Below are 16,677 nucleotides of genomic sequence, written 5' to 3'. Positions count from 1 at the left end.
TTCATAAATTAAAATTAATAAATAACTTGAATCATTTCACACCTTAGGAGTTCTAATCTAGTCAATTTCAACCAAACTTCTTCCAGAAACCTAAGCATTATAAAATCGTATAAAAAAGATCACTTAAGGAATTTGGACACTTTATAGGCCAGAATATCTTAAATTTGCTCCTTTGTTACTTTTGTCGTTCACTTTTTGTTTTGTTTTGTTTTAAACTTTTAAAAACCGAGTTTTATTCAGATTCCCTTGTGTTACTTGTCGTCCACTCAGGCCACATCTCCTTTGGACGGTGCGCATCGATTACATCCAATTATCGGCCGTGTCTGAACGATTCAGGAGCCCACGCAGTTCCCCCCGACCCCTCCCTCTCCGCCCTCTAATCTCAAAGCCCACAAGAAAAGATCTTTGTCGCCTTTGCTGCTGCTCTGAAGGAGATGCTCTCTCTCACTCCTTGACGCTCGATTTTTACACACCCTCCGCTGCTGCAGACCATCCGCGGTGCATCCCTGTCATTTCTCATACACCTTGCAACTCAGACTATCGGAGATCGAAGCATTTAAAAAAAAGTCAATTCCGATGGCACAGTGGACAATACTTTTGGTGTCTTTGTACGGAGTTCTGCATGGTCAAGGTAAGAGAGAGAACTGAAAAGTGTGGCATTGAGATGCAGATTTTGAATACACGTGTGAGTGACTTTTACGTGTTTAATTATTGGGAGGGGTATTCCAGCCTAATGTGAGGTGCTGAAGGGTGCTCTTTTCCATGTGCTGTCTGTCAATCTAAGAGTGTGAGCCAATTTGAATTTAATCTGACTCAGTCACTGGCACTCAGGGACAGCCACCCCCCCTCTATCATGCTTCTGCTCTGTATTTCTAATCCTCAGAGATTCAGCTTCCTTCTATACAAGATTGCTGTCAGGATGGGATGACTCGGGCCCAGAACAGACAAGTCTGTACAATCCTCCCGCTCATCTCCTCCTCTCACATCTGCAGGTAAGCGTAGCAACACCTGGTTTTCTTAAAGGAGAGGGTCTGACAATATGACACAGGAACCAAGTAAGGGTCAGGACAGAGGGAATGCATGAAATTGTTTGTATCAGAAACAATCTTTTGGGTATTGCAGTTCAGTTGGGGTCAAAACAAATCACGTGGATTGCAAATAAATCTTTAAATGAGTGTGGAATTTTGCAGTAGGACATGTGTGCATCCTGCAAGGCGGTGTTTGTGACCGTATGTTTAAAAGCAGGAAATAGCCCCAGGGTGGCAAGCCCCAAATCGTTTCAAAAGCCCTCTACCATCCATATTGCTGCAAGGGAGGATTGCCACATGGTGTGTACACAGTAAGTACAGGCGTTAAGTGGCCCCCTGGAGCATTTTCAAACTAAAGGGCCCTGTTTGACTGGAAGTACATGGAGGTGGTGAAGTAGAGGAACACCTGGTCAACACATGGAGGTCAGTGGAGGGAACATTCACAGAAGAAAAGCATGGAGAGGGGGACTTTTTGTTCATATTGGAACACAGCATTTTTTAATATAGAAAGATTCAAAAGTTTTAAAGTAGCTGCTAACGGTTACAATGTCTTATAAACTAAGGTTGCATATTACATCATAAATAGACTTGCAGTCAGCTGATTGTATCTAACGTAATAGCAAGCATTTCTTTACATGCTTCTTATTCAGTTCTTTTATCATAGAGCAAAGAGTGCAGTATTTGTTCTGAAAGAGTGACATTTCTGGTTCTTATTTGCAGCATCGCCCAGGAGCAGTGCTGTGCAGCAGCAGTAGAAGATCAACTCTGTGACAACGGTATCGAGATGGCCCAGGGGCAAGGGGCCTGTGAGAGGCCCTTCTTCAAAGGAGAACCCTGGGAAACCAAAATCTCTAAGGTTGTCCTTCTTTGTTAATGTCGAGATCTTCAATCTTTGCATGCCTCCTCCTCCCGCTCATAAATCAGTACGGTGGGGATTGTTTTCCTGACAATATCAAGATTTCTTTTATTCCAACTGCCTTTCTTCCTGTTTCCCACTCTCTGTCCCCTGTTCAGATGTGTTGTGACTGCTGTACGCTTGGCCTGATGATGGCAAGCCAGGGTTCAAGCTGTGAGCTCCAGGGTTTGTTGCTGGGGAGACAGTGTGCAGACTCAGCTAAATACTGCTGTGGCAAAAACACAACAGAGGAAACCATAACAAGTATTAATGGTAAAAGACCCTTACAATCTTGTGCTTTCAGTCTTTCGTGTCTTAATTAGCTCGACTCTGTCTTATGAAAGAATGGCTACTGGCTGTACTACTTTTTGTTTCATGAAAAGCGATTGCAGATGATCTGGACCAAATTTGAATTATTACCTACACCCGCAGACTTGATGACTTTTTACAAATTGGAAAAACCATGACCATTTGTTATTGGATTACCAACATTTATAACTGCAGTGTTACCACGTAGAAAGGAAGAAAAAAAAACAGCCAAAGGGATTTTTCACATCCTGGTGTCTAAAATCTGTTCTCATTAAAAGAGTACTGCTTCCATTCCTAGAACAATGGCGGACTCAAAATGGTCTGTTACAAAGAAAAGGATAAAAGGAACGTTATGAAAGCAGCAGAATCATTGTATCTTTGTTTTTAATCCAAGCCCTGTTCTTCCTGGGGCCTACATTACCCAAAATGCAGCTCAACCACTGACAGTGTGGTTAGATATTTGGATGTGCTATGCTAGTTGCAGGTAAATCCCCAGATTTTTTTCATTTTCAAACTTGTACTGCAAGCGTGATCTTGCTTCTTCCGCCCCAACCGAAATGGACTTGTGTGAAACACTTGAGGCAATTTATCAGGATTCACACATTGTCCTATAGGGACAAAAAATACTTTTTGTAACTTTATCATATTTGCAGTGGTACTTGTCAAGACCTGTAACCAGAATTTCTCTTATACCGGAACTAGAATAAATTATCAGTAAGCATATATATTATTTATTAATTTACAAGCCCTTTATAGTATCTTATTACCTTATTGGAAAGTGGTATTAGCACTAGGAGTAAAACCATGAAACTCTTTGCACGAGATTTGGTTTTCCAAAGGAGTGCGTCACATCAAAACAGGCACCGTAACTAGGAGCAGAGACTGCAGCTTGGGTTTTAAATAAATTGGATAAATGGCCTTGATGTGGCAGCTGGGGAGCAGATCTGTGCCAGACAGACAGGCAGAGAGGCAGACAGACAGACTGGACAACAGGGGGTATTCACTAGGCTGTTCTGTAGACACCTTGCCAAATGGTTACTCTAGGCCAACTGGTCTTATGGCTTGTAGTTTTTGTCACCTAGCTGGTGAAAAACACAAACGTGGGAAGGACAGAGCTGCAGAACCACTCAAGTTATTTGTGTAGAAATGTAAATCAGTGTCTTGCTGATGTAGCGCGAAGGCCACAGGGATGAGAGCGGCATACCAATGGAAAGGCTGCACTGAAGTGTTTGACCCCGTGCTCTTCAGTTATTCCGAAAATGTGATTGTCTATACTGTAAACTTTTTGTTGTTGATTCAAATGAGATTTTTTCTTCTATATCACCAGGGACAGAAAACCCTAATGCCAGAGTTACCGTTACCACCATGCCTCCTGTGAGATTGAACCCCTGTACAGGTTTGGCACCTTCATTTCCTCAATTTGATCTCCTTAGTTATATTAAGAGTCTTCCAACAACCAGTGACATGATTCATGTGAACACTGTGATGTCTACTTCTTTGTGTCTATCTGCTGTTTTCAGACTCCCCTTGCTCCCAGTTGTGTGTAGGTAATGGTTTATGTGCTTGTCTTGGTGGCTATCGTTTGCAAAAGGATGGAGTGACTTGTGAGGGTTAGTAATGTATCATTATCTTTAAAATTTAATTAGTTCAAAACGTTGGTTCATGATGAAATATAGGAGTGTAAATAACATGTTATATCACGATACAACATTATATCGATTCTCAGGTCAAGGATACAATATTTACTGATATCACAATGCCTGCCACGACATGATTTTGATTTAATTTAAATCAGGGGCCTACGATCGATATGGGACAATACATAAGCCCATTTAACACAAACACACACACACACACACACACACACACACATATATATATATATATATATATATATATATATATATATATATATATATATATATATATATACATACTATATATGTTAGAATGCTTAGATGCTAAACTAAGAGGTTGAACATGGTAAAAGCTCATACTTGCTAAACATGTGCATGTAAGCATTGTCATTGTGAGCATGTAGGCATGCTACCATTAGCATTTATCTCAGGTCACTGCTGCGTGCTAGCATGGCTGTAGAGTCAAACATGCGTCTCCACCATCCACGGAAAAGGCTTTTATATCCAGGTAGACGGCTTTTCTTTTTTCTGAGCGGATTTCTTTCTCCTCAGATGTTAACGAGTGTTTGAATGGCACTCACAACTGCGTCCCCGGCCAAGTTTGCATTAACACAGAGGGTTCCTTTCGCTGTCAGAGGGAAACCAGCTGTGGCACCGGGTATGAACTAAGAGATGACAACAATTGCAAAGGTAACAAGGCCGGAAAATCCTTTCTAATCCTGCAGTTTTATGTCCTTCATTTGACAGTGTGTTATGTAAAAAAAGAAAAACTATTAATGCAATTGTATATTGATGCTCTCATCATTTTTTTCCTGCTTGCCTGTTTCAGACATTAACGAGTGCACTTTGGGGACCCATAACTGTGGAGCAGAATTTGTGTGCACCAACACAGAGGGCTCTTTCCGCTGCCACCCAAAGGAGATGTGCCCAGGCGGTTTCATTCAGGACGCCATGGGCAGCTGTATAGGTGCGTTTAATGTCACACTCAGGCAATAACATTCCCCAGTTAAAAAGTGAGCTGGATTGCTTAATTAGTTCTCTCATTAGACATAAACGAGTGTGTGGCCCATACCAGTCCATGCCCGCCTGGCCTGACGTGTGTCAACACAGTGGGCTCCCACACCTGTCGCAGAAGCACGGTCACCTGTGGACGCGGCTATCGTCTAACTGAGGATGGCACGCGTTGTGAAGGTAGATACTGTCACGATGAATCACTTTCTGTTTGTAAAGTCTCCAACTTTGTGTTTTTCTTTCCTGCAAGAAATCTTTGTTTCTCACTTTCTACTTTTCAAAATTCAAATTTGTCCCCTTTGTTTTACAGATGTGGATGAGTGTCGTACAGGCAACGTGTGTGTCAACCATGGTTGTGTCAACCTGGTGGGCCATTACCGCTGTGAATGCAGAACCGGCTTCATCTTCAACAGTATCACCCAACGGTGTTACGGTGCAGTACAAATTCATCACTATCTTTTAATTTCAGCTGTAACATTTTGTGCATATCAGCTATGAAAAAAAATATTTTTAGCTAAGTAGAGGAGAAGAAGTGGCACAAGACAAGTGGATCTTTGGTAAATTCTAATTCAGATTCATAATCTGTGTCCTGTTTTTAGACATCAATGAGTGCAGACATTATTCCGGGCGACTCTGCGCCCATAAGTGTGAGAACACAGAGGGCTCCTACAAGTGCAGCTGCACCGTTGGCTTCAAGCTGTCCCAGGACGGCAGAAACTGTGAAGGTCCAATCCCTCTTCATTTCCTTCATTCGTTCCACCTCTGTTGTGGATGTACAATATCCCAGCTGTACTGTTTTCATGTCTGTATCTGTGCCTGTATGCTGACAGATGTCAATGAGTGTGAAGCCAACCCTTGCAGCCAGGAGTGTGCGAATGTCTTTGGCTCATACCAGTGCTACTGTCGCCGTGGTTACCAGCTAAGTGACATCGATGGGATAACATGTGAAGGTAGACTTCATGGTCCTATCTCATGTAGCAAATCAACTTGGAAGTGATCAAACACTAACTAGCCTTTACTATCTGCTGCTTTCAGACATTGATGAGTGTGCTCTGCCTACTGGAGGTAATGTGTGTACCTACCGCTGCTCCAACGCCCCGGGAAGTTTTCACTGTACTTGCCCACCCACAGGCTATACACTTGCAGACAATGGACGCACATGCCTAGGTCAGTAGACAAATGTTTGGTACCCTCAATAAGAAACTGAGTTGTAAATTACTGATGTGTTGTTTTTCAATTAATGTCTAACCTTTGCTTCCCGCCCCTGTGTTTTTAGACATTGACGAATGTGCAGCTGGTACACATAACTGTTCTGCCTCTGAGAGCTGCTTCAACGTCCAGGGAGGATTTCGCTGTCTGTCCTTTTCATGTCCTCAAAACTTCCGGGTAGCAGCACAAGGGTGAGACCTCATGGCTATTTGGTGATGTCGAGCTGTTGAAGTAAAAGGGTTAATAGTCCACAGTTGATCAAGATGCATCATACTTGCCTGTAGTTAAGTATCCAGACTCATGTCCTTTCATGTGGACCTGGGCGGTTTTTAGGCCTGCTGGTAGCATCCGTCTGCTGTTACCAGTTCCAAACCTCTCTCTCACTCACCTCTGTCTATTTATCTTTCTCCTTTCTTTTTCTACGCATGTACCTGCAGCCGTTTCTGCCCTTCATCCAATGAGTAGTTCAATTTTTTCCCTTTCAGCCGTTGCGAGCGAGTAACTTGCGAGTTCACGCGGGATCCTGCGTCGTGCTTCTTGCTCCCGCTGAGAATCTCCTTCTACAACATCAGCTTCCCCACCAACACTTCCGTCCCCGCTGATGTTTTTAGGATGGGACTCTCCAATTCCGTGCCGGGAGACAATATGCAGATCAACATAGTCTCCGGAGACGAGGAGGCATGCTTCACCGTGCAGCAGCATGCTCATGGAGGAGAGATCTCACTGCGTCGTATTTTAACCCAGCCCCGGGACTTTTTCCTGAACGTTGAGATGAGGCTGATTCGCTATGGGATGGCGAATCTGTACATGGCCAAGGTTGCTGTGTTTGTCACACATGAGCCCATCCGGCCCTCGAGAACATTTCCACATTAGAAGGCTGGGAACTTAATTTGGAGCGTTCTAAAGGGCCCATATTATGCTCATTTTCAGGTTTATGATTCTATTTTTAGGTTGTACCAGAGCAGGTTTAATTGGTTTCATTTTCAAAAAACACCATATTTTTGATTGTACTGCACATTGCTGTAGATCTTGTTTTAACACTGTGTGTGTTAGAGACTGCTTCTAAACGAGGGTCACTTGTGAAATACCTGCAGAACAGAGACATGGAAGTAGTTCTTTTGTAGATTGTGGTGAACTAGTGTGTGTTGTAGCAGTGTTTTGCCATGCTACGGTTAGCCACCTCGTCTCGGCTAGTGATGTAGAAAGCCGTGTAGATTTTGAATAGCTCACCTGGTGACTGAAGGCAGAAGACATTTAGAAACCCGTATCTCACTCAAAACAGCGTTTATGTTTTTTTCCCCCAAGTTTGTATGCTTTTGGAAGCACCAGGGACACAAAATAACTCCCCACATCTCAGAAAAAGTAATTTCTTTTCATAATATGGGCAGTTTAAGTCTATCCCTATTTCGTCCTCACTACCGCTGTATTACATTGGTGGTTTTCATTTTCATCTATCTTTTTCTTTATTTAGGAGTTACAGCTCCAGGCTTCCATCTACTCCTTAATACAGTTACAGCGTAACCTAGGGTCTTTTTGTGAATGAACTCAAGTCAAACGTTCATTTAAAAGTATAATTAAGATGGAAGCGCCACTTTTAAGATATAACAGATTTCCGTTTTGGGTCAAATGTCCTTTTGAATGGGAGAGCTAAGGCACTTTTATGATAGCATCAAAATCAATATTTTTAAAACACTACAAGCATTGAAAACACTGAAACTTTGCTCAAAGTATCAGCATAGGCTCAAACTATATAGGCACATGAACTTGAGCATTGAGCACCTCTTTTCGACTGGCGAGATGGCAGCGACTGGAAAAACCAACAGCCAAAGTGAGTTGTTCAAAAACTCTCTTTTTAGTAAACTCTGTGCAATAAGGGCCATATCTATAATTCTCGTTGAGTGGAAAATCCCAATAATTCACCATGGCTAGAATGATGCTACATCAGTTTGAAATGGGGAATTTGAGTGTTTATTCAACAACAAAAGTCGTGTTATTGGTACAGCTAAATGAAGTGCCTTCTTTTCTTTTCAGCATCCATCTGAGAAAATTGATAGCTCATGTTCGTATGCTAAAAATTCCGCTTCAACAATCAATATAATATATTGTATATATAAACAATAGTAAGGAATTGTACCACTAGATGGAGCTCTTTAGCTCTTGAGGATCTCTACAACACTTTGACAGGATGGTTCATGCATGATTATTTGCACTGATTCCTGCCCACTCTACCTCATGTCTGTGTGGCAGCTTATCGTTATGTGTACTTTAATTAAAAAGCGACAGATAAAAATGGCTTTTCACTCTTTAATATTCAAGCGCAATCTTACACCGGCAATGGTTTCTGCCACCACTCTCGTGCTGCCTCCACTGTGGTCATTTCTAATGTTAAAAGCAATTTTTCCTATGATCTTTTCCAAGTGGTCTCACTATGGGATCAAACAGTCCTTGCTTTAGCGGATAGCAAGAAAAATAAGCATGGCACTTATTTCTGGGTACCTGGGGCTCAGCCAGCATGGGGGTTCAATTAGTGGTGGAGCAGCATTGCAGCTCATATGATGGATGGGGCTTTTTTTTGTTGGTATTGGGTGGTTATCAGTTGATTTGCTGTAACTGATACCAAAAGACCAGTAGCTTTGTTGGTCAGCTAGATAAATGCAGCTAGACAACTTTTCCACTGTTCAACTTTCATGCTGCTGGTTTTGGGGGTTTAATGCATATTGAGTATGCATTAAGATTGAAAAAAGAAAATGCTAAGTTAATTATTTCAGATAAAAATAGTGAAATGCTGTATGTAATAATAATAGCATCTGTATTTTCCAGAGTCTTATTTTGGAATGACATCACATACTCGTTTGGAAATGCTTTTATGCTGATTCTGTCAAAATTGTGATCTTTCTGCTTTCACCTACCACATGGATATGATGCCATTGATCACATCAAATTACATTCATTCTTACGCCTGCTTTTTAACATCCTGTTTTTCTTTCACGGCATTTCCCTGGTGTAGAATACCACTCAATCATTTCTGTGGTTTTGGCCTCATGCTTAGCGGACAACTTGGACTTACCCGCTTGCTGCCAATAACATGTCTTTACTCCATTTGCAGTTTTTAAGGTCATACTTAAAAGCGCTACTGTCTTCGCGTTGGGGAACCCAACAAACATGATTTGGGTTGTGAAATCAGGGCTTGGCCAATTTTTAAGGCACCCGTTCCTTGGTTAACCATGGAGGTCTATGGGGCTATTCAGGTGTTGCCAGGTTCTTTTTGTTCAACCTAACTGTGGAGCTTTGGTCAAAGCCTTTTCTCATAACTGAAGTTGCATACACGTACTGTATATGTTGATTTTGTGAGAAATTCCTACTTCTCCTTCAGATTGTGTGTATTCCTCTAAATCTTCCCTTTCCCTCAATCTTTTCTTCTTGTCTCCTTAAAGTCACCAATGTTTGTCTTTTCCAGATCCAAACGAGATGCTTCAGTCAATCTGCGTTGTAGTAGAACCTGCCAAGCTTACGACATCAACTGCAATCGCGCCACCTTCAATCACATCACCTACACCTCCGTCTCTCTGCCAACCTTTAGAGACTTCAGTAAACCACAAGGTAAGACAAGGTAGTGATGTGCATGAGTTTCTGTAATGAAGGTGTAGTTTGGTTGATTCTCATAGACCTTAATGGGTAAGAGCTTTTTATTGGTTATAATAACTAGTAATAGTTACCTTGGGAAAATGTCTTCATACTTCCTATTTGCTTGTTTTATTTATTGGTAACAAGACTGCTGAAAGGCCATAGTTGTTATAGCTAAACCAAAAAACCTCACAGATTCCACTGGTTATTTGGATTTCTGTTTTTATAATAACTTATCTCATTTGACAATTCCACAATACAATTAAATTGCATTTTGTCACGTTTTCCAGGTGAACCTAAATTCCACTTAATAAGATATCCCATCATAAATCTTGAATACAATTGTTTTTTTTATAAGATATTTATTTTCTTTGTTTAATCATATCATAAATATCTAATTTGAAGAAACAAATGCACTTTGTGGTTTGCTTCTATCAAACGAAAATAAAACTTTGTACCAATTCTCCCAATAGAAATCGTTTTCCTGCAGACAGTTACGGCGGCTAACCCTGCTCCTCTCCCCGAGGCCACCAGTGTTTTCTTTGACATCCTGGCTGCAGATGAACAGTTCTCGTTTGACGTGGAGAAGCGCTCCCAACAGGGCATGGTTATGGGTAAGTGGAGAGAGTATAACTGGGAACCAGGCAGTCAATAGGAAGTCCTTTAATAAGCATTATACAGATATTGCATTGATTTGAAATTGAATCTCAGTCACTAATCCCAATCTGTGTCATCCCTAAGGTGTGGTTCGGCAGGTAAAACCTATCATTGGCCCCATGGAGTTTGAGTTGAAGGTAGCTATGAACTATGTCATGTCAGGGGACATTTCCCATAGCAACGTTGTCAGCATTCATGTCTTCATCTCGGAGTTTTGGTTCTGAGCTGAGCTAAGGCGTGAACGACGCTTCATCAGCAATACAACCCACAACGTGGAAATGTTTTCAGTATCTGTAGGCGCCACACTTATCTTGCTGAACATTCAAAAACACCTAAGATGTTAATGCTGTTGCATGCAAGATGAGATCATTTAATTGCAAATGTTTTAGATGTACTGAAAACATACAGGTAAATAGTTTACAATAGGTCTTCTTGTATTTTCAACACTAATATATACTGTATCTTTTTTCGTATTTGTCAGTTAGCATGCTAACTAATTTGTAATAAAACAAGCTGAGGTTAATGGGAATGTCATTAGTGGTTAATCATAAACCAAAGTATTGGAAAAGGTGAAAACATTACCTGGTGGTGGCAATGAATGGTCAGGAGATTTTAAGGATACACCATGTGTCAATCATGAATGTCCGTAAAAAAATTGTTGCCAATCTATCTGATAGTTGTTGAAATATTTAAGTGGTGATGGATTGACCAACAAACCAACATCCCAAAACTTTATAGAGCCACGCCGCTAACATGGCTAAAAAGTTAATTTTCACTCATAAAAATACAAATTTCTCACTTGATACCTCTATCCCGGATGTGTTGAAAAGACATTAAAAAAATTAAAAATAACGTAACAGATAAACAGGGTGCCCTTATCTCCTTAATCTGTCTACCGTGTTTAACTTGAATTCAGACTTTGTTGTTATGATTGCCACTATAATAATAAAAATGTCATTGACCTGTGGAAGTAATATTTGTTCCATTTGTTTTTACAGACCAGATATGACATGCTTCATTTGATAATATAAGCTTAATGTACGCACTTGCTTTCAATATTGATTGTGTTTTGTACCATAAGACTGTAACAACCATCTGTGAATAATAAAGACAGTGCGGTTAATTATGTTGATGTTTTCTACTCAGAAGAGCTTGATCTTCTACCACAGCAGACAATATCAACCTATACTTAACATAGCTGTGGTTTCAGAATAAGTCAAATATGATAGGATGTCCTGTTTTTCCTGTAACTCAACTCTTTAGATTCTCTATCACAACATACCACTTCCAGTTATTCTACTAACTAATGGGAATCCTTTCCTGGGTATGTTTTGATCTTCAAATACCTCATCTTAAAGCTGACAAATTGCTTGAGGTGGATACTTCTTACCATCCATAATCAACTCTCTTCTACATTGATCTGCCTTTTCACCACTGCTGGGCTGTGCTTGGCCAGTGAAAACACAGGGAGCAACCATACTGAGGAAAATCCTGTAATCTAAAATTTGCCGCTGCATAGAAATTCCAAATGTTTGTCCCATGGCTTGTTGTCCCACAAATTGTTGGGCTCCATAAATTATTCTTCTGACTTTAAAGGTTGGTTTAGGTGAATGGATTTCAGATGTGAGTGCAGCTGCACGGTACAAAACTTATATCTCAAGGATTATTGGATGTTATAATTAGGGTATATATAAGTATAGCTACACTGCACCCTAATAAAATAATACATGTAATGGGAGCTGCCATCCTGCCCAAAAACCCTCCCAAACACCTTATCTAAGACCCATGGTGGTGAAGTTAAGGTGATTTATATAACACTGTAAAACATGCTTGAGCCTATTACAAAGCCAAGATCTTTGAAATAAGTTGCGTAAAACCATGACCAAAAAAGTAGTGAGTTTATTTGTTACACAGTTCCGTGAATTATTACCACAGTTGCTCTCAAATTAATCCAAGATTGACCTAAATTTGAACAATATTGAAGAGTTTTCTCTTTATTAGGTCACTTTCAGTATTTTTGTACCACCGAGGAGAGAAATTTGACAACTGTGTCAAAACAGCAGCACATGCTCTAACTCCGCCTTTTACCTGTATTAAACCAACAGTCGTGTTAGATTTTATCCGGAAGTCCCGCCCTCTTGACTGAACACGCTGAGAGATGCTAAATCGGATCCATTAGACGTATCAACGTCAGTGGATTTTCCTCGTGGCTCAACTTATTCTGCCTCTGATTGTCTTAACTTGACCAATCCCCACCCATACCTAACAACGTCTAGTGGATCCGAATTAGCATTTACCAGTAGAACATGGCTAATACCGACAGCACCCTGGACATCTTGCCGTCTATCGTTCGTATTTTGAATGAAGAACACTGCCTTCAACACTTACAGGTCTTAAAAACATTCACGGCTGCGTTACGGGACAAGGAATACAGGTGCGGACAACGTCTTTTAAGGTCATTTTGAGAGGAAACCTATGTTAGCTTAAACGTTAACTGCTAAGCTAGCTAGCTTGAAGGGTCTGCTAACGTTACTGTCAAATACGACGTCCGAACAGCGGTGTAAGGTAAATGTTGTGGACTCGGCCGGTTTGTTGTCTTTTCTGTGTTAATAAACAGTAAGGTGGAGTTCATTAAGACACCGAACTATTCCTTACAAAAACGACCTTGCCAGCAAGCTAGGTCTCTGGATTCAGTCGTTTTGAATTGTCATAGCAGGAAAGCACAGGTGAAACTAATTACTGATAGCGCTTACAGTTGTATAGTGTTTCTCTCCTGTTAAAATCCAATGAAACTTGAGTTTGGCCAGTTCACATGTCTGCTGAGAAACAGGGCTATTTATCTTAAGTTTTACTCCACATTTTTACTCTGGTTGCCCCCAGCTTTGGGTAACGTTACCACTGCAGTAAATTAACGGTCTTTACTTTTGTCAACTTTCTGCACCCAGGGATGCTGTGGAGGAGGAGGCGTTCTCCAGTCTTCTTCAATTATTGTCCCGACTGTGTGATGAGCTTCATGCTGCCAGCTGTGATGATCAGGACCTGCAGTCTGTCGCCCTGCAGCTGCAGTTGACCGCTGAGTGCTTTAGGGCTCAGAGGAACTCCTGTGTCCAGAGCACTCGCAATCAGAGTCTGCTCAGGTAATAGTATTAGCAGATGGGAGTATATAAAACGGATATAGGAAGATCACAAACAGTATGGTCTGAAACATAACCATTGTTAATCTATTCGATTGCATTATGCAGTAGGTGTTCATGTTATTGTGTCCACCTTCTTAGCAAATAAATGAGTGTTCAACTAAATATACAGCAGGTACATCAAATAAATCATTTGTTTTTTTTCCCTCTAGGGAGCTTGGTTTCATTGATGTGTCGATTAAACTCCTAAGCTTCTTCCAGACGGCACATCTGGAGAGCAGAGATGGCATATTTGAACGTAAGTCTAAAAATAGTTGATTGTAATAAGATAATTAAATTTTTTTTGATAATGAACTTTTTAATTTTTAAAAAATCTTCCTCTATGGCCCAGCTCTTCGTTGTGGGATCCAGTTTCTCGGTAACTTATCGGTTGGAAACCAAATGTGTAAAGATGACATATGGCAGCTGAGCTTCCCAAATCTTCTCCTGTAAGTTTTGAATGCCACAGTTGCAGTAATGTATTTTAACACAGTGAGCAACACTATTACATAAATTGTTATAATTCACTTTTGTGTTTATTAGTTTATTATTGATTATACGTTTTAAAGTTCCCAATACATATTTTGTAGGGGCGTTCTGGTAAGGTTCACAAACTAGCCCTAGACTTCATAAATATTATCCACATCTCTGTCTCTTCCACACTAAATACCGAGTTGATTTGAGACCTCATCGAGCCCTTTGCTTGATACACTAATACACATTCTGTATCAGTATTTCTATTTGTGAAAGCTTTATTGTAGACATTTGTATGCAAGCATTTGTCCTAACATTGTATTAACCCAAACGTGTGAACAGGCAGCTGCTCAGTGTTGATGATGAGAAGGTGGTAAACTATGCCTCTATGGTACTCCACACATGTCTGGATGAAGCCAAGGTGGAAGAACTGTCTGATCCTCAGAACATCCAGCTGGCCCTCAGGGTGATGGAGCTCTGTAGGACCCAACCTGACCTGGACTGGACGTAAGAGTGTGTGTCTGGATTGGTGTGTGTGAAGCAGTTGTAAGATGATATGGCTAAAGAGTTCAAAGTGTTTGGATCATGTCCTTTTTTTTTTTGGAATATTCCTTCATTCACAGGGTTCTCATTGCCACCCAGTATTTCCTCACGTCTCCAGCTCTTGTGGAGAGCATGTACTCTGGGATGTCTCACCATGAAAGGTACTTTACTTTAGTAGTGACAATAAATGTCCCTAGACCTATAATACCCTCTTACATTACACAGAAGCTGATTTTCTAAACCTCTGATACTGCAGTTAACCAAAGCGTGCGTGCGTGTGTGCGTGTGTGTCAGAGTTACTCTATTAGAGCTGCTCTTTGCCCAGCTACAAGAGGACGATTCTTGTGGCATCCCTCCAAGTGTGGCTTGCTTCCTGGCCAGTTCCTTCCAGAAATGTTGTGGCGCTGTGCTGACACTCGCCACTGGCTCAGCTTCCAATGATGAGGTACAGATAGTAAACCTGCCCGATGTATGTGGACACAGAAGTATTGGTATTATGTTATTTCCCCCCAGTTTTCAATTAGTCTCCTCCCTAACATCTGACATCCTTTCCCCACATGACCAACTTCTTAGTTGCAATCCCCTGCAGGTCCTGCAGGAGGCACTGACCGTGATTAGTCTGCTGGACGTGCTGTGTGAGATGACCTCAGACCACAGGCAGTTCATGTTTCTCCAGGACCATCCTGACCTTCTAGTGACCACTGTTGGTAAATGAAATGACAGACTTACACGATCTCTCTGACCGGCTCCACAACTGGAGTTTGTGGGTTTCAATTTCGCCGTTTTATGGTAAATATAGTATGTTATCTGTAAACTATAACACTCCTTGAAATGGTGAAAGATCCAGATCTGCATCAAATCATCCACAGAAAACACATTTTCCCGCAGCTTCCTGCACACCACCACGCCTTATGTTGACAACCAATAAAAACAGCAAAGTTCAGATACACATAAGTTTGACAGAAATCACTTTATGGGGTACTGAAACACTAATAACACATACATTTATCAAGAAATTAAAATCCATATTTTAAAATCCATATTGTGAATAATAAGATACATTTTTATGTTTTAAATATAAGATTGGGGTATATTGTGTCTTTTTCTACGTCTTACTACTCTGTGTGCTCTCTTGCTTTTCACTCCTTCCATTTTCTCTGCAGAGCTCCTGGGGCAGGTTCATGCTATAGGGAAGGCCAGCAAGAATATTTTCAGTGCTGCTCAGAACTTCTCCTCCTTCAGTGGAGATGGAGACCCTTCCTCCCATTCTCCTGTCATCAGTTTCAAGGCCCACCTCATCCGGCTGATAGGAAACCTCTGCTACAGCAATACAAACAACCAGAACAAGGTTAGGAATGGCTGGATGGATGAAAGAAGAGAAAAGTGTCCTTTACACCTGTAGTTTGGTTCAGTTGGTCTGGACCAAGTGGGATAAGTGTTTTCAGTTCTAAAATAAAACTCATATGGTTGATCTTTGGTAAACAAACATTAAATGTGATTAAAATCAGCTTTTAAAATTTTTTAACCGTTTTAATATTTCACCAAATGATGGTCCTCAAGAAACTGATGTCTGGAGATTTTAAGAAAGAGAAACTGCATAGATAACTTACTGTTAGATTATTGTTGGTTGTGAAGCTTATTCATTAGATTTAGTTTTCTCTGGGATCCAAGGGCTTTTGGTAAGCACCCTTGATCAGTCTACATTATGGGGTCATATGTAGGTCAAGAAGAGGTCTGGGAGGCCCCCCTGGTCTCTCTTTGACAGATAGATCTCTACACCAAATTAGCATGTTTGGAGTGCAGGTTCTAGTAGTGGGCGGTTGGGTCAAACCACATGATCTCCTGAGAAAACTGAGGTCTGCAAATGTAATAATAATAATTTATACTTGATTAGTCCCACAAGGGGATATTACAATTTACACTGTTGTTATTAGGCAAGGCAAGGCAGCTTTATTTGTATAGCACATTTCAGCAACAGGGCAATTCAAAGTGTTTTACACAAAATCATTAAAACAGATAAAACACAAGTACAAACAGTCAAAAGTCATAAGCATTAAAAATCAATAAGACACATGAATATACAGTTGAAAACAAAATAGAAACATTAGGACACATAA

At 40.8% G+C, this 16,677-nt stretch overlaps 2 protein-coding genes across 3 annotated transcripts in view; both read left to right on the top strand.

The window, feature by feature from the left end:
• Positions 1 to 384: 384 nt before the first annotated feature.
• LOC117938672 (fibulin-1-like) lies at positions 385 to 11,493 on the top strand. 2 transcript variants are annotated; one of them, XM_034863421.1, is made up of 17 exons: positions 392 to 631; positions 884 to 992; positions 1,749 to 1,884; positions 2,043 to 2,196; positions 3,560 to 3,628; positions 3,753 to 3,842; positions 4,422 to 4,559; positions 4,699 to 4,836; positions 4,917 to 5,060; positions 5,191 to 5,313; positions 5,480 to 5,605; positions 5,711 to 5,830; positions 5,916 to 6,047; positions 6,157 to 6,280; positions 9,547 to 9,689; positions 10,187 to 10,327; positions 10,455 to 11,493. In XM_034863421.1, exons 1-17 carry the CDS (start codon positions 577 to 579, stop codon positions 10,592 to 10,594), a joined length of 2,082 nt encoding a protein of 693 aa, XP_034719312.1. In that variant the 5' UTR covers positions 392 to 576; the 3' UTR covers positions 10,595 to 11,493. The 2 variants fall into 2 exon arrangements, with proteins under 2 accessions (XP_034719313.1, XP_034719312.1); XM_034863422.1 differs by lacking the exons at positions 9,547 to 9,689; positions 10,187 to 10,327; positions 10,455 to 11,493 and adding an exon at positions 6,575 to 6,987 and having other exon boundaries at positions 385 to 631.
• Positions 11,494 to 12,602: 1,109 nt separating this feature from the next.
• Positions 12,603 to 16,677, top strand: part of atxn10 (ataxin 10) — an 8,054-nt gene continuing 3,979 nt past the window's right edge. Inside the window, exons 1-9 of the mRNA XM_034863423.1 lie at positions 12,603 to 12,804; positions 13,316 to 13,507; positions 13,717 to 13,802; positions 13,896 to 13,992; positions 14,360 to 14,524; positions 14,641 to 14,721; positions 14,855 to 15,005; positions 15,150 to 15,267; positions 15,724 to 15,908. Coding sequence (XP_034719314.1) covers positions 12,677 to 12,804; positions 13,316 to 13,507; positions 13,717 to 13,802; positions 13,896 to 13,992; positions 14,360 to 14,524; positions 14,641 to 14,721; positions 14,855 to 15,005; positions 15,150 to 15,267; positions 15,724 to 15,908 — 1,203 coding nt within the window. The 5' untranslated portion in view covers positions 12,603 to 12,676. The remainder of the gene's footprint in view (positions 12,805 to 13,315; positions 13,508 to 13,716; positions 13,803 to 13,895; positions 13,993 to 14,359; positions 14,525 to 14,640; positions 14,722 to 14,854; positions 15,006 to 15,149; positions 15,268 to 15,723; positions 15,909 to 16,677) is intronic.

The sequence above is a fragment of the Etheostoma cragini genome, chromosome 23 (genome assembly GCF_013103735.1).
Source record: "Etheostoma cragini isolate CJK2018 chromosome 23, CSU_Ecrag_1.0, whole genome shotgun sequence".
NCBI lineage: Eukaryota > Metazoa > Chordata > Actinopteri > Perciformes > Percidae > Etheostoma > Etheostoma cragini.
The sequence above is the reverse complement of the archived record's forward strand: the minus strand, read 5'-3'. Positions and strand labels throughout refer to the sequence as shown.